Here is an 18,747-nt window from a genome sequence, read left to right on the forward strand (position 1 = left end):
GGGTCATCAGTTAGAGGTGTATGTACCACATTCTGTAGAATTGTTAATGACCAGGACTAAGACTCAGCATCTGACAAATAGCAGGCTCACACGCTACGAGCAAGTCATATTGGCTGCCGAGAATGTGACCCTGAAAAGATGCTCCGTCTTGAATCCTGCAACTTTGATGCCACTTCCGAATGAGGTGGACGATGAAAATTGTACAGATCATGACTGCCTTGATGTGACTGAACTATGCACCAAACCGAGACCCGATATTGTAGATGAGCCATTGACTGACCCAGATGAAATTTTCTTCGTTGATGGTTCATGTGTAAGAGACAATGTCGGTCAGCTGAGAGCAGCTTATGCAGTTTGCACAATTACGAGAGTAATAGAAGCTGCTTGCCTGGAAGGAGTACACTCCGCTCAGGTAGCTGAAATTGTTGCTTTGACTCGTGCTTGCTTAGCAGGCGACAAACTTCGAGTCACCATATACACCGATAGTCAGTATGGTTTCGGGGTAGTTCACGATTACGGGCAGTTATGGTCTCAAAGAGGTTACATGACCTCCTCGGGTTCTCCCATAAGGAATGGAGAATTCGTGAGACTTTTGTTAGAAGCATTACAAGGTCCAACAGCTATAGCAGTGGTTAAATGCGCTGCGCATACAAAGAATGTTGACTTTGTGTCACTAGGAAACCGCTATGCAGATGAGGTAGCGCGTTATTGCGCAGAACAGGGATATTCTCACACTGATGTAAAAGTGGGGGGAATCCAGGAAAGAACTGAATTAACAATGTTGTTAGACACTGTAGATACGTGGGATGAATTAAGAAGTGTTCAGGAAAATGCACCAGATGATGAGAAAAAGAGTTGGGAAACAGCTGGTTGCTCTAGAAGTGAGATGAACTTCTGGGTATCTGCAGATGGGAGAGCAGTTTTACCAAATGAACTTGTTAGTCCAATGGCAAGGAAATTGCATGGATCAGCACACATAGGAAGAGATGCTATGGTGAGAGTATTCAGACAAACGTGGTTTAACCCAAAGTTTAGAGTAGCGGCAGAAGCTGTGTGTCAGCGATGTACGATCTGTCAGCAACTAAATGTGGGCAAGAGAACACCAGTTACGTTGAGTCACATTGGGAGGTCTGGGGGGCCTTTCAATAGGATGCAGCTTGATTTTATAGAAATGCCTAAATGCAATAGACTCAGATACGTTCTAGTGATTGTTTGCATATTTTCTAGATGGGTTGAGGCTTACCCTACACGTAGGTGCGATACACTTACAGTAGCAAAATTGTTACTTAGAGAGTTAATACCGAGGTTTGGGGTGCCATCCTCTTTGGAATCGGACAGAGGAACTCATTTTAACAGCGAAATAGTGAAGATGCTATGTTCAGCTTTGAATATCGATCAGAAGTTACACTGCAGCTATCGACCAGAAGCGTCAGGGATCGTAGAGCAAATCAACAGCACGATAAAGTCCAGACTTGCCAAAGTTTGTTCAGCAACATCCCTGAGTTGGCCAGACGCACTTCCAGTGGTTCTTATGAGCATACGTAGCACACCGGATAGGAAAACAGGTCTCTCTCCTCATGAAGTGCTAATGGGGAGAGCTATGAGATTGCCATCGGTTCCGACTGCAGCTCTAGTGAACATCGCAGACGATTTGATCTTGGACTACTGTAAGGGACTATCTGATGCCGTTAATTCTGTGTCCCTCCAGGTCCAGGCTGCAGAGGTTCCATCAGCACAAGACTTGTGCCATGACCTGAGTCCGGGAGACTGGGTCCTGGTAAAGAAGCATGTCAGGAAGAACTGCTTAGACGTGCGCTGGAGAGGACCGTTTCAAGTTATACTTGTAACGAATACCGCAGTAAAGTGTGGAGGACTGCCAAACTGGATACATGCCTCACACACCCGAAGAGTGCCAACACCTCTAGAAGAAACAGCTCCTCTCTCGGATGAGAATCCAGCGGAAAGCGGAGAAGCCATAGAGGGGGAAAGCCAAGCTGTGGAGGTGAGCGAAGAGGCTGAGATTGAGACGGAACAGGACGACGAAGGTCAGGACACTAGTGGGACCGAAGTCGCCTCAAGAGAAGAAAGCAATTGGGAGTCCGACACAGATATCGAACAAATTGAGCGGGACCAAGAGACGGGTCCTAGGACAAGGAGTGGAAGGACAAAGAGAGACGAAGCCAGTTGGCCGGAGAGAAAGAAAAGGCCAAGCTCAGAAGAAAAGCAAGAAAGAACTCTTGTTCCGATTGCAGAGGAATCAGACCAGGAGGAGGAAACTACAGACTCAGGAACTGAGAGTCCAAGGAGATCGAGAAGGGTACGTGTGCCCTGCAGAAGGTACGCCACCCCAGAGTGGACTTATCTAGCAGATGTCTTGGGGACAGAAATCTGGGAGAGTGAAGAGAGTGAAGGTAATCGATCACGATCCATTTGTGGCAGTGGAGATATGGATGTTGACGCCTGGACTCGAGACTGAGGGATTACTGACTTTCACACTTCCAATACCCCCATATTTGAGTCAAATTCAAGATCTAGTGCTAAATAGATTACAATTTCCAACTTTTGGCCAGCAAATGCCAGAAGAAGAAGAAAAAGTCATTCGTTTTGAATTATTAGAAATTGTTGTGAAGGCTGCAGGTGCGAGAATAATTGTTGATGCATAAAAGACTTTGTGTATAAGCTATAAAGAAGAAGATAACCTAGCACCGAGTGGAAAGAAGAATAAAATTAGGGATTACATTTAGAGGACGGAGAAGGGTTAGGGTTGTCCGTTGCTAAAGGAAAAAGACATTGTTGCGAAAAAGAGACTTTGTTGACAAAGAGCACTTTTAATAAAGGAAATAAAGACTGAGAAAGTAAATAAAGCAACCAAAGACTTGCAAAGAAAAACTTTTCGCAAAAGAAGGAGCTACGCTGTTTTGATAACATGGAGAACGGAAACCCAAACCGAAAAGCTAGATGCATAGTAGCTATACTAATAGCAGTAGTAATTTTTCTCATAATTACAGTAGTGACAATATCATACATAATAGGACATGAAAGTGATAAAGAAACAGCAGATGTAAAGCCTATAACGACTTTGAGACCTGCTCTTGTGGGAAAGGACGAAGAGAGCAACGTTATACGTGAAAAGGCGTTATTGACAGATGAAGCTCGTAGATTACACATAGACGAGTCACAGGGAAACTTTAGGTCAAACCCATATGCTAAACTATTATATGAATATATCGATGCCATGGAGGCCAAAGATTGCTACGTTTGTATGCAATTGCCGGCTTCTGTAGACGAAGGCATTAGATATCATCATCTTCCATTGACTTATGGGATAACATGTAGTTTACTGCTTAGTATATTTTATGGTAGGGAAGGATTTGAGTACTACTTTTCAAATTATGATTCGGTACTGCCTGAAGTTCCGAATTATAAGCAAATGAATAAGTGGGACTATTATAAAAAGGAGGATAGACTAGCTAAATTCTTTCTTCCTTGGGATACACTAGATACATCATATGCACGCAGAAATAACCTAACTTGCAAAGTGACAGAGGTAGAGAAGAAGTTCATAGGACAAGTAGATGATAGATACAGAAGGCAGAAGATTCTAAAAATGTCAGGACAATGGAAAACGGATTGGACCGAAGAAGAGAAGGCACATAAAAAGAAAGGTAGCAATGGTCCAATAGCATTGGATAGAACGCAGAAAGGAAAGTTATGTTTAACTCGAAGCAAGACGTATTATGAGAATGTGTTTGTAGGTGAAGTGAATTGCGAACATGCTTTTCGTTTAGAGTACTATACGAAAGATTTTATGAAAGGAATGCAAGCGATTCCGAATGTGTATTTTGTATGTGGAAGAAATGCCTATGTAAAACTACCTGACAATTGGTATGGTTCGTGTTACTTGGCAATTGTCTTCCCCAAAATATATCATGCAAAAGATGTAGCGATAATAGAAGGAAAGGCTTCGAAGAGAGCGAAAAGGGAAGTAGGAGACGCAGAAGTAGTAGGAGATGTATTTGGAGCAATGTTTCCTATGTTAGGTTTAATACTTAACGACGTTAAAATCAGGAGACTGGCTACAGTTGTGGATAGATTATCTGCAAGTACTGCAAGGTCATTAATGTTGGTAGAAGGTGAGATGCAGTCGATTAGAGCAATGGTTCTTCAGAACCGACTTGCTTTAGATGTACTGCTAGCAAAAGAAGGCGGAGTTTGTAAGGCTTTGAAGGTCCAGGAATGTTGTACTTATATTCCTGATAATTCAAAACCACTTGAGAAAGTCATACGGAACATTACGCAGATTCATGAAGAGATCGAAGATTTATCCAAAACAAATGTTTGGGAAAAGGTTGGTCATGGAGTAGGAAAGGTTGGGAGTTGGTTTGCCAACCTTGGGAAAAGTATAGTATGGTACATATTAAAGCCTGTATTGATAGTATTAATTTGTATAATCACATTGTTAGGTTTAGTAAAATTATATAAATGGTATAGGTCGAACCAGTTACAACGAACAATGAGAGAGCAAGAAAGGAGATTAGCTGCTTTACAAGATCAACAGTATAAAAGTTTAAGAGCTCTCGAAACTATGAAAAGAGGGAATATTGTAACTAGTTCTGTTTAGAGATGTTATTCAAATTATATTTAGTGATGACTCCTAGAAGTCATCAAAGGGGGGACTGAGAGAGCACAAATTTGAATAGAAATTATGTATAGGCCGTATTTACAAGCACTTTGTATAACGTAGGAATGAAACGTATATCGTAACGTGAAGTTGACACTTATAGCATATAGATAACCGATGTAATCAACGTAAATATAGGAAATGTGACTATATTCACTTTAGAACATGTATTAGATTTAGAAGGCCCGTATATGTAGTGGGCTGATGTAGAGACGGTGTAGAAATGCTTACGAAATGTAAAAACGTGCAAAGTAGAATTCATGTACGTGTGTAACTTTAAACGAAGAAACAGCGAGAAATGAAACGTGAAGAAATAGGTAGAACATATATAAAACGATATAGCGAATGATGATATGAAGTTATACTTACGTAGTTTATATTCTATGTACAATGTATTCATATATGTGTAACAGACTTTTGCTAAATACGAAAATATAATGTGTGTTAAAGGTTATATTGTGTAGAAGGCTTTCTGTGAGAACGCTAGAGGGGTTTAGGTCATTTGTGATTCTAACCTGACTGACCAAGGGTTAGCAGGAACACAGTCCAATGTATATAATTTAGCGGACTTACAGGAGTCGTAAATAGTTTGATGTGGACATGAGAGCCAAAAAGTCTAGCACTTGTTAGATTTAAGGTGACAACGCTGGACAAGGTTTATGGCCTGAACGTGATGAGAAGCGCTAAGAATTTGAGACTTGTTTTTGAATGACCATTCACAGGACCTAGAAGGTCAAGGAATAGCAGTCGTAAGTTAAAGTCTTGTTTAAGTTCATATGATTTCTGATCTGAAAGTGTCAATTGAAATTGCCAATAAGAAGATGAAGATGACATCTAAAGAAGAAAGGTCAACTTAACGGACGACGAAAGAGATGAAGTAATGGAAGAAGCCAGAAGCTGACATCATCGGGGAAAGTCCGTGGTGGGCGTCAAGGGGCGTTCCATCCACGCTGTGATTGTGTATTTTAGGGACAGCACCCCGGGGAGGAGGTAGCAATGAGCAATTAGCGAAGGGAACAGCGAAGCGAATTGCTCAGAGGGAGCTCAAGAGAGAAGGGCGAAGCATAGATGACTTGAGCAGATGCGCTGAGAGAGATCAGAGCGCAAGAGAGCAGTAGGCCGAGGACCCTTAAGAAGAGCGGATGGGTAGGCAGAAAGGGTACTGCTTCTTAGACTTAAGTTACCTTTAGAGGCTAAGAGAGTTTGAACTTCTTTGAAAGTCAAACGGCTGACACCTTTTTAGGTTAGGAACTAACGAAGTAGGGATGTCACATAGACTAGAGTAGGGACAGATTTAACTTGATACTTTTTCTCTTTCTGTAGATGACGCCAAGGAACCACTTCACATCGGAGCTTTAAATTGCTGAATGTGGAATTGATTCTGTATTCTTTTGTATACTTTGATCCCGAGAGGATTGTATTTGCATTTAAATTTGATTTTATATAAAACTTTCAAACTTTATCAGTTGTAAGTGGTTCTTCTGAGTGGCGTCCGTTAATGGGGTTTGTCTAAACCTATATAGGGGTTGTCTTTTACTCAATGACAGATACTATCGGTCCAAAATAGATGAATGAGATAAGTTATTAAATTGATCATAAATTGATATCAAAATCTCATTCCCCGCAGTGGCATTGCGCAGGACTCTTGGCACCTGAGCTTACCGATGTCTGAATATGTCTTACATTGAAAAGGTCAGAGGAGTGAAGAACATGTAGTAATGTCGGATGGCAAGGGCAGATCAGGGGATGTTTGATGATAAATGGCTGGCAGGTCTGCATATCTCAAAGGCTATGAATACAAAATTGTTAGGTAAAAGGAGGCGTGGGAGTTCGTAATAACATAGGTGGCAATGCTTGACATTTCTCCAGAGATTTGTGACTGCAGTAGTGATGTGTGATGGAATAACACTTTTGTTCATCATGGTTCCCATACAATTGGCAATATTTTTACAATTTCTAAGTGGTTGCTCTTAGGATTTAAACCAAAGTGCTGTCCTTGGTCCTAGCCAATCCCCTGTGACTCCTGTTGTATATGTGTTCAATGTAAATAAGTAAACGCCAGCTATACACTTTGATGGCTTGTCCCAGTGACCAGTCCCTATTATACGTCCCCCACCTCTCCCCATCCCTTCATGGTTTCAGCAATGTTATATTTCACTGTCCTTTGCAAAACACCCCAGATTCGAGCTGTTCCTCCTACAATAAAATGTTGCCTGCAATGTACACCACTAATCATTGAGCTAGGCTAGGTCCATCTGTATGAAATTATCAAAAGTGTCTATCAAAATATCCTTCTGCTGCCTGGATTGGGAGTTCCTTTAGGAAACTGACTGCAGAGCCAGAGTCAGACACGCCATATGGGTGCTTCAGAAGTGTGTAAAATCACTTGCAACTTCTTAAGGCAAAAAAAGACTGTATGACTGTAAATGATCTCACTACATTTAAAGCAATTACCCTTTTCAAAATACATTTGGAGAACCAACAATATTGGTTTCAGACCAGGAAAATGACCACAGATGCATGGCTTAACCCATATCCGGTGTCTGGACCAAATATTGAGGAAAGAATATCCTGTGTACAAAATATTGTGTCAAGGACATCCAGGACAAACATATCTTGAAGGTGTTCCTATGGGAAAGCAAAGTTGTAATATGCTGCACTCCACATCTGTGTACCTTGAGGATATAAATATCTTCAAGGTGCGCAGATGTGGAGTTAAGAATAGTAAATCCATACTTACCTATTTGCACTTTCCTTCTCGGTATTTTGGTCTTCGATATTTTTGACACAATATTCTATCAGACATCCCCTATATCTGTCACCGGAAGTTCTGGCCAGCTGCAGAAAAATATATCTGGCCCTCATCATGGCTGACCTAGAAATAAAATAAGTTCGGGCAAAAAAATGTTGAGATGAGGGAGGGATCCTGGCAGACTGGCAATGTGGTACAGCGCTTGCTGGGTCATTTTAAAACGAAAACATACGATTTTACGACTCCTTGGGAATTGAACATATGCACCCTCAGCCAAAGGAAAGCAGAATACCAAACCAGCCCTTGCTCTGGCGGATTAATTTTCAAATTCACTCAAAGGATAGGGACCCACGAGGAGAAGCAAAGATAAAGATTTATGAGGCGTAATCTGTTAGCTAGTGATGAGTTGGATGTTTAAGAGCACAGTCTGTCAAACGCTGCACAATTACAGAGAAGAAGTTCATTACAATGATTGAGGCACCTAGACTGCAAGTACTTTGTTGCCCATTCCGAATTGGGCTTCAGCTTTCAGAATAACATGGAATGGAAGCCTCTGCTATACTGGGGGATAATGGGTACTATATAGAAACCTCATTTGACATGCACGTTAATTAAAGATGTGCATAACTCGACAACAGGATTTAGGATATCCTAGGTCAGCTTTTATTAAAAAGTATTTTTTCTATCGTAAATCTTGATAGATGATCTAGGGCAGGTTTGTACGGAAGCAAACAAAATATGAGCAGGCGACCATGCAAGTTATATACCCTTTAAAGAGACTGGCAGAATCATATAATAGGGCCCTTGTTACAAGGCTATTACTTAATCTACTTCCATTTCTAAGCAATCAGAAAATGTGACAAAGGGGAGATGAATATTTATTATCTACCCTATGCTCATGTGTCTTGGCAAAGAAAGGGGGCGTTATAAATCTCTTACTTTTTTGTTTATGATGGGTGTAATTCAGGAGAGACACGTTCATTTGAATAACCCAAAAAAATTACTTTAAATATTATAACACTGCCTCAGTTTGTCTTAAAGACCACTGATCAGTTTTACGCTTAAAATGAGAAATGTTCTTAAAGTTTGATAGTGGATAATTTATTTTGTAAAACTTTTATTTAGTAGTTTTAGAATTAGGGTTTGTAATTGAATCGAATTTGTGCTAAATGTCCATGTAACATATTGTGAATATGTGACAGTGTTATCAGTAGTTTTTTTAAAACTAAAAATAGGCATATTTAAATATCGAACAATTTTTTAAACCAGTTAAATTTTTCCATCTTTTTTTTAATAATTAGCATTCTCATGTTTTCTAAGAACTATAAAATACTTATTTATAAAATGCCTAATTCTTTTATATTTCAGAATTGGAGGCAAAAGAAGCCTGTGACTGGCTGCGAGCGGCGGGATTCCCTCAGTATGCTCAACTCTACGAGGGTAAGTTGTATTTTTCTATTAAATGTCGGGTCTCATCACATTTCCAGAAATGTGTTGCCATTAACGTATTTCAATTGTGCAAAGTGTTTCACCCTATTGATAAAAATACAAGTAACAAATGCTTTATGTCAAGTCTTCCATATTCTTGAAGTTGTAAAGATTACGCAGCAGTATCAAAGGTGGGACTGCACCAGGAGGGAGGGTTCTGGGTCTCGGGTGGAAATGGGACATCCAAATGTAGTTTGGTTGAGCAGTTAAGGTTTAACTTTTAGAGTTTGGCCTGAAGATTAATTGCTGATGCTTTGAAGCACAGTTATTTACATGCACCATAAATATGTCTGCCCATTCCCTAATATTACTTGAAAATATATGCCACTTTTTAAACATTTTAGAGTTAGGTACAGAAAACATTGAGAAGAATAGTGCTAGTCTTCAGCTTTTAGACCTAATCGTTCAAGAGATATTGTCAAGTATAACATTTAGACATGGCCCATATTTCACAGTGCACAATCCTGTTCCGGTATTAATGTGTGGTCCAGGGCAGAGGCATACATAAGCTGCCTCTTTGCTAGCATTATGGGTTACCACATCTTTAGAATAGTGTGGCTCAGATCCAATTAGTGCTTGTCCAGGCAAGCTAAGGATGAGCCCCTCCTCGAAGCAGTGCTTAATTTGAGCCTGCGGTTTCCGGTGCTTAACACCAGCACTTAATCATCAACACCAGCGCTTTTCAGGAGCACCAGTTAAGGACACATTCATTTATGGGAGGCAGGGGCCGATAAAGTGATTTTCTCAGAATCACAGGATGTTGAGCCAACGCTGAGACTTGAACCTGTTTCCCCAGCTCTGAAGTTGGCAGCTCTGGCCATTACACCACATCCTCTCCCCACTGTCATTGTTAGTAGTTGGTTCTGTTTTAGGTGGCACTAACAGGAGAAATGGGCTGGTGCAAACTGCCTCCTGGCGAGAGCCCCGGCACTTATTTTTTTTTTACAAACTAACCACTGCCTCGTAGTAGATATCTACATTGTTTCCTGCAAGTGCTGTCCATGGTCTGAGGAATCTAGCGCTTGTTCTTCAGCATATCCACCATCAAAGTGATTCTTTTCTTTAGCTATAAGTTAAACTTGGGACACTGAAAAAAATGTCTAATCAGCTGACGGTAGAAACAAAAATCATTTGAAGAGACTATACCTCTTTCCCAAGATGGTCATGAAAATAAGACATGATGATTATGCATGTTTAAAATACAGTGTCAGTAATGATAGTTCTTTTTCCCAAATAGATTTTGTGTACAAATACTAAAGCAAGCATTAGTAAATATGTATATAAGTTAACCAGGCATAATAAAACATCACGTAAATACAAGCTTTGGTAATATAAATAAATTATACAGTAAATTCTAAAATGTGCTACCTCGCTTAAGGGATGGGATCAAAAGTATGAAAAACTGGTCTAAAATGAAAAGCTGCAATGTGAAGCATTATGGATAAATGGCATGGGAATGGATATGTGTTTGTGTGGAAGCAAAGGACTGTATAATGTTGGTGTAGGTTAAAAGGTCAGGTGACTGGTGCACTGTCTAACCAGACCTAAACATCCATGTAGGATAATGGCCGCCTTCCTCCCATCTGTGCTACTGCCAGAGAAAAACACCATAAATTATATGGCTATTTCAGTCACTTTAGTAGCATTACAATGTAATGTCTGTGCCAATAAATGTTCAAGCTCGGGCATCCAGACAAATAATCAAAAGGATTACAGCTGTGTGGAGGGCTAGCGCTTTTTGTGGAAGCACACAACTTCTGCCCAATCAAAGCATGTACTGACTTCCAGAACGTGGGAGGAGCCAAAGCCGCTCTCTAGTAATGCTCACATCATTGTCTGGCAACTGCTGCGCTGTCAAGCTGTCAAGCCAGACTATGAAAAGAAGTAATCCCAAATCCGAAAATGTTAGAGTTAGCACAATGCAAACTTTCTTTTCCTTTTTATCTCCTTTACTATTCTTATGATCTACTTTGTCCTGTTTATTTCCTATGCTTTTATCTCCTCCTGGAAAATATGTGTGTGTACTCTCCTTTTCTTTCTTTTCCTGCTTTAAATTGTTTTTTTCTTTTGTTCTGGCCCCCTTTTGTAGCTTAGTTCTTCTTCTGTGTGTTTTTAACCCCTTTCCACATTGAGCCTTTGCTCAAAAAGAAGATTGGAGACTTGGTCCCCCTAAACGTTTGGCAAAACACCAGTTTCAAAACCAGCTTAAAGTTGAAAAAAAAGTCAGGTGCTATGCAGACGATTTTGGAATTTTGTGTGGGGCATGGTGTTCAAAGAGGAAGATTTTTTAATTGTTATTGTACCTTTAAATATTGTACACTTTGGTGGATAAAACGGATAATTTCTTGCTTAAATACATAAAGGGAAATATAATGTGGGATTTAAATAGGTCAATAACCTTGAAAATCTTAGATAGATTAAGTGCTGGTGGTTTCCAGGGCTCGGCACCAGCACTTATTTGTCAACACCGGCACTTAGGAAAGTCTGTCACATGGTGGCACTCTCTGTCTAATTTAAAGATGAAAATAACAGCAGTTAATTCAATATAGATTGAAAATGACTATTACCTGCCCCCTTAAACCCTTTTGGGTACCTGGAATAGTCTGAATTGTTACACTTATAGGAGTGTGGTGGTTCGTAGTTGCTGTGGTGCTATTATTGGCAGCGCTGGCAGGGACAATGTGTAGTGTAAGCTGCAGTGGTCTCCTGATGAGGGCCCTGGCACTTCTTTTTTTACGATTCAAGCACTGTTTATACGACAATGTTTTTCTATTTTAACAGTAACACTTAATGCCTAAATCGAGGCCGACACTTATTCATTGTGAGAGGTTTATAAGAAATATTCTTCACCGCATGTCATACTGCTATTTTAATACAATTGATTTTAAATTAAATAAATGAAACACCACTGTTTGAAGATAGTTTACAATTCAATTTAAATGTAAGATATCACGTTAATCATATTTTCAGATGTTTACTTGGAAAGGTTAACAGATCACTCCCCTATGCATTATTTGAATTTCTGCACAGGGTGGCTTTCAGTATTTATCTGTGTATTATTTTTCAGTTCCCTGTATGCATTTGCTTAACTATTAATACACGACTTCGGATCCACCCCAGCTTGGAGCCCCTAAATCCGTCTTTTGATTGCAATCTCATTTTACATTTGTTATCAAATACGGGCATTTACCATGCTTAGCACAGAAGAGTTTATTTTCTATTTTTAACACAAGTCACTGGAAAGCAATAGAATGATGTTACTTCCTTTTTTTAGCAAATATAATACTATCATCCTCATCAGTGATTCTTGATCACTCAAACGGTGACTATGACCACGAATCTGTGTTGAAGCCTCGGTCAATTCATTTGACGAATAAAGAGCTTAGGTTAGTGTTAAAAGGTCTGGTCAGCACCACTGTGGGGTGAGGTGTACCAACCAGTGTGCAATGCACGGAGAAGTGCGTAGATCAGATGCCAGGAAGATTTTTTTTTTTTTTAGTGTATCTTATATAGCGCACGGCTACCCCAACGGGGTGTCCCGGCGCTTGCATTGGGAACCCGTCCTGGCTTTTCCCTGTGAGATAACCCGTACTGGGCATCCCCAAGGTGAAAGCCAGGCATCCCGCCGCGGGGGGCCGTAGTGGAGATTAAGCAAGCTATTGCCCAGAGTTGCAGAGTGTGAACCCGTGATTCGAGTAGACACCGAAGTGAGAATTATCGAGTCCGTGGACACTTGTGCTCAGACCCTGCCGCGTCGGGAATTGAACCCTGGTCCCGGGTCTGACCTCAGCTTCCGGGTATGCCTGCTCTAACCATTAAGCCACACTTCTCCACAAAATACTCCAGTGAGTAGGGAGGAGCGCAAACCAATGTTGTGTGTCCCAGGAAATCCGCTGGAGAGGCTAGTAGAAAAATACAGAGATGTACACCAGATACTAGGACCAGGGCCACGCACCTGCAACAAACTTCCCGAAAGATGTCCGTCTGGTCAGTGAGCTTGCTGTTTTCAAGAAGAAACTGAAGACATGGCTTTTTATGCAGTCAGTTTAGGTAATTAAGTCGGTTGCCCTTAGTCTGAATGCCGGGACACTCTGCTGAGTAGTTGTGTGCTACACAAATCGTCATAACATAATAAACAATATGAGTGATAATGAGGGCAAAATATTGGTTGCAATCCAGGACAAGTGACATAATTGAAGAACATAAAACAGTGATTGCCATTTGTGTAAGGTGATAAGGGTCATGAGACAGCGATTGTTTTCCAGGTTAATTAAGAAGAAACAAGAGTGAATGATGCCCTGCAGAGGTCTGAGTAGCAGTGATGAGCACGCATAAGGGTTTTTATGTAAAGGACATAGTATGCGGGAAGAGAAGCATGTCAGCGCTATAAACCCTCGATTTGTCAGATGATTAGTGAGGATCACAAAAAAGAAACTGATGTCCTGAAAAGATCAAATAAATAACGAAGGGAAGGGAATGGCCCTTGACGCAAGCCCAGTAGTAAGTGTGAGCCAGCGTCTACTTTGAATGGAGGTGGTTCCAAACATCCAGGGCTGCCTTCGAGAACGCCTGTTCTCCAACGCAGCACATGATACTATAGGGCTTCCGACTAGATGCCAGTCAGTACTTGTGAATGGTCAGTTAGTGATGGGGGGCCTTTCAAGTAGTGTGAAGTGACTAAATGTCCTGCTATTGATCAAAGCTTCTATGAGTAATCTTCTGGTGGAAGTATCCTGAACATTTCCCTCAGTTAGGAAAGCACAGATGGGGCAGACATGTTGTAGTACTGAAGTATTTTGGAAACAAATAGGATTAAAACAAAACTAGATACTTTACTTGCTGATGTGGAAATAATAAATATTCGCTGAAACCCGTTTTATGCATATCATCCTTTTTCACTAAATAGTTTTATCATGTCTTTGCAAATTTCAATGGGAGATGGGTTGTCTGTGAATGACTCTTCGCTTTCATACCATACTTCAGTAATATATTTGTAATAGTGCGTGCCAAAATGCACCAGCGGCTACATACCTCATGCTTACTGGACTTTAGCTGAATGGATGTGGCACGTTTACTACACTTTGAGTGACGCTTGGATTTTTACAGTCCCTTTGTCTTCAGTCAAGGAACATTGATAACATTGACCATGCAGTGGTCCTGGAACCATTTTCAGAATGGGGTGGATATTACACACTCAAACTGAAAAAGTATTTACCATGGGAGAAATAATAGAACATGGAAGAAGGTTTGGAGAATACATTGTCCCAGCAAGGAGATTTTATATGTACTTCTAAGATGTTCGCTTAAGCTATTTTTGGGTACAAATCCGAAGCCTATCAAAGAGGGGCACACTATACTTGTCTTGAAAAAGGTGGCCAATACCACCAAAATGCCAGCTTGTTTGACAAAGAAATTTGGATTGCTTACTTGTTTAGCATTATAGTTGGTGACCTGGATTAGTTTACGAGCCACTAACAAGTGTACGAGCCACTAACAAGTGTTGTTTGTCTCTCTTCTTCCATGTTCTATTATTTCTCCCATGGTAAATACTTTTCCAGTTTGAGTGTGTAATATCAATGAAGATGCTATGAACTATAGATTGACTACAGAAGCACTTACATATTGCACTATTTTGCACAGTTATTTGATGAGCATTTGTATATTTCCCCCATTTTTAATATTGATATTGTAAGTTTTTGTCTGTGTAATGTTTGGCACTGATTAAAAAATGTATGATTTTTAATGATATGTACATTGATGTTGTGCACTTTTTTTTAAAAAAAAGGATTTTTTTTCTTCATGTTTCAAGGTTTTAAATAATAAAATAAGTATTGATTTTTTCATTAATGATTAGTGACTGGTTTGTGGCATTACAAGTACGCATATATAAGAATAACTCTTGAGTACCTGCTCATAACTTGCTGACAGGTTTACCTTGGGGAGTGAAGGGAACTTTTTTACCTAGTTTGATTCTGCCCTGTCCCTGTGACACGTGGGGCCTCTCTCTATGTTTTGAGGGAAACAGATGAAAACATTGCTCCAGCATGCAGGGAGCTGCTATTACAAGAAGCTCCCTGCTGGCGGCAGGAATGCCGGCTCCTGCAAGAGTTGAGAGCGGGCTGGAACCGCAAGTGCCTTAATGCTCCCCCCTCTGTCCCATAGCACACTGTGGGCACCCAGGAGACATGGCCGGGCCCTGAGGATAGGATCCTGGGGCCGACATCGGCCCGGGGAGAGGGGCTGTGCGGCACACCTCCCTATTAAAGATAAATACATTTTAACTCCTGGCCCCCGGGGATAGGATCCTTTGGGCCGAACTCGGCCCAGGGAGGGGAATTTCTAACAAAAAAATTCGTTCTGCTTCCTAACTATAGTGTCCCTATAACCTTTGGTTTATTAAGTGAAAATATATATATATATATATATATATATATATGTATATATATATATATATATATATATATATATATATATATATATATATATATATATATATATATATATATATATATATATATATATATATATATATATATATCTTCAAGGTACGTAGATATGGAGTTAAGAACAGTACATGTATACTTACCTATTTGCACTTACCTTCTTGATATTTTGGTCCTCAATATGTTTGACACGATATTCTGTGCACACAATATTTCTGTTTCCAATATTCTGTCACTGATCCATGTAAAACTGGTTGAAAATCAGGCACAACCACCATTTGCACATGATTAAACATTGTGTTACTCACAGAGTGGCGTATAACTGGATTATTAATCAAAATAGAGGAGCATCTCTGGAAAAAAAGACTACATTTTAAAATTGTAGAGGAAAAAATACCCTAGGAAATTCTGGAGAGTAATTGTTCAGGAACCTATGGGTCTTCAAACTAAAATTAAGGGGCCAGCCCCACATCAGCATATGAATGTGATTTTCGAGTTCTGTCAGGAGTGGTGATGACTAATTTTAAAGGAGTTATTCTGCTGTTGTATTCATATTCAGTCTGCCATAATCCCAGAGAAGCATTGTTTCGAATCCACTGAATATAAAAAAAAACATGGAAGATCAAATCCATCACAAAAAACATGCTCACAAACACACAAGACTGTCTAGGTCCAAAAAAAAAGTCTTAACACCGATACAGTGAGGATTCAGCCTGGGAGTGGCAGTTGTAGGCCATGTTTGCACCCCAAGTATCTGTCCGTACCACCTCCACTAATAAAAGGATGTCTCTCTTTGCCATCTTTCTCCTCTCCTTCTCTGCCTTTGACCTGGTAGACCAATTGAGCTGTGGAAGAAGCTGAGGAAGGCGGGCCTTAATCTCTATTGGGTGTCAAACAAATTGAGCTGGATAGCCATCCCACAAGGATTGTATGTTTAAACTCTGAAGATTGACTAAATGAGAGTTTAAAATGAATGAGCCACACTGGGATGCCCCTTGGCACTGCTCCTCTTCAGTTTGTGCACCTGTGATCTGCTTTAAACTAGGCCTGCCTGACATTGAAATTATGCCAGTGTAATCTGCGTAAATTCAGGGATTTTTGCATTACATTTGTTCTGTAAAATGCACACAATTACGCATTACGCCTCTTTGCATAATTACACACCATTCGCTAGAGTACTGTTTGCTGTAAAGCTTTATCATGAACACACGGGAACATCACAACACAAGTGACTGTTCATGATGATTTTGTGATTTTTTTTGCGCTTTTTTTAGCATGAAATGCATCCTCGTGTGCCAAAAATTGATACGAGAATGCACTTTGTGTTAGAAATAGCACAATAGGATGAATTTGGATTTTGTATAATTACGCATCATTTTGCCAAAAGTGTGCATAGTTGCAAATTACGTAACTTTTGCACATCCTACTTTACACATAACAAAGAACAGTTATTGACATTTCAAAATTGGGAGGAGTGAGAATCCACCTCATTTTCTTTGACAGTGAGCATCTATTCCTGGCCTTGTTGGCAAACGTAGTTCATAGGCTTTTAACATGGCTAGAAAGATTCTTCAGGAGGAATAAAATCAGAATTAACAAAGATAAATGTAAAATTCTTATATTGCCCTCAAACAGTGGCAAAAATTAACAAAATCTTCCTCTTTAGGGTTGATCACTAAACTTAGTAGAAGATTCTACATGCTTGCTAACACTTCCTAAATACCACATATCATCAAAACCGCTGTGAAAGCTGAAAATGCCACCAAAGAGATCCTGCTGGTCAGGACCAAATATGACCATATCCTGGGCTCAAGGGTGGCATATGAAGCAGAACAGTGAGGGCACAGTCACCTGACACATGATAGTTTCAAAGGCTGATTCTGGAAACAGATGCCCGATAGTCCCTAAATACAGTTACCGAAAAAATACATTGGCTCTACCTTCCTCATGCTACAATTAAAGTTAATAGCAACGCGACATGCCACTAAAAGTGCCTTGATGAATACCACTTGCCATGACAAACTTACAACCTCATCGACCAATGCTCAGAGGACCTGCTAAAAGGCAGTGTACCATATCACATAGAGTGGGCAATCACAGGGCTAATTTAAGACACAATCTATTCCACAGTTTATGACTGACTTGTTTTAAATAGTTAAAGAGCTGGAGCAATGTTATTTGACCACCTTGGACAGTGGTAAATGATTGCTTGTCACAGGAACTTTAAAGGCATCTACTGCTTTGGCAGGAATTGGCGCAGGATGTGTTGACATCTCTAAAGTAAGCTACAGAGCACAACTCAATAAGATACACAGAACAATGTACCAAGACAATTAAAACATAACAGGGCACAGAGCGACAAAACAGAACTCAACAACCACTGCACAGCATCATATTACTATGATGCAGCACAAAAGCACAGCAGATCACCACCACAACAAAAATAAAAATGATGAATATGCAAAAACATTCTTCTCACGCATTTATCACCTCCGGAAACCTGCTTTTACAATACAGTGTTAGTAGGTGTTTGCGCCAGGCAACACCTTATGTTAACACCACACACGTGAAATAGCACCAGTTAAAAATGTTTTGTGATCCCAGCCCAATACCTCCTCATCTCCAAACAACAAAATTCTGGAGGAGGCAAAACAAATCTGTTTTGTGCCACATTATTTTCCTGTCATCCATAATCAATCTGAGTAAAAAAAAGCAACTGACCAAATCCCTTTGTCTTAGACGGGAATAAGAGATCAAATAAAGGCTTTAATCACGGGTTCCTGTATCCAGGGCTTAATTTGAGCCTGTGGTTGCAAGCGAAGTCCTCTGGCACTCTCTTTTAGAGAGTGCCCCTTTTTTCCATCATTAGACTTCGACTCTGAACAAATGAGAAAAAAGCAGAAAAGGGAGAACAAAGAGGAAGAGAATAATCGAAGAACAGAGGCAAAGGGAGAAAGCAGGGATAAACAAGCATTGGCAAAGCCAATAGGTCTCGTCTTTGAGAGCTATTAGTTTTGGCAATGTTTTGTATCCATGATCTACAGGAGCACGTTTGCTTTGCTGTGGGTTTAAAACTAATTTATTGAAGTGCTATGACGCAGCCAATTGCATTAGCGCTAGATGCATCATAGTCTTTTGTTATTATTATTTTTAGCCATGTTACACAGCATCCACATTGGCAATGATTTGTAGCCATGCTGTATAGCAAAGTCGGCAATAACCATCAACACAAATGGCAGAGCAGTTGTCTCAAAGTTGAGCCCTATTGGCTCTGACAATGCTTTTTAGGTCTTGACACAACACCCCTATGATTCTAAGCAAATTAGTTAATCTTTCCATGTGTATAAAAGAAAAAAAATGACATTTAGCAACAATTCCTGTCA

General features: G+C 40.1%; 1 protein-coding gene across 4 annotated transcripts in view; it reads left to right on the forward strand.

Annotated features, from left to right (window-relative positions):
- STARD13 (StAR related lipid transfer domain containing 13) overlaps window positions 1-18,747 on the forward strand; it is a 419,590-nt gene that overhangs the window by 328,649 nt on the left and 72,194 nt on the right. For all 4 annotated transcript variants that reach the window (XM_086935118.1, XM_086935117.1, XM_086935119.1 and 1 more), the window contains exon 2: window positions 8,802-8,873. In XM_086935118.1, the coding sequence (XP_086791244.1) occupies window positions 8,802-8,873 (72 nt within the window). The remainder of the gene's footprint in view (window positions 1-8,801; window positions 8,874-18,747) is intronic.

Source organism: Lissotriton vulgaris, chromosome 8 (genome assembly GCF_964263255.1).
Source record: "Lissotriton vulgaris chromosome 8, aLisVul1.2, whole genome shotgun sequence".
Classification (NCBI taxonomy): domain Eukaryota; kingdom Metazoa; phylum Chordata; class Amphibia; order Caudata; family Salamandridae; genus Lissotriton; species Lissotriton vulgaris.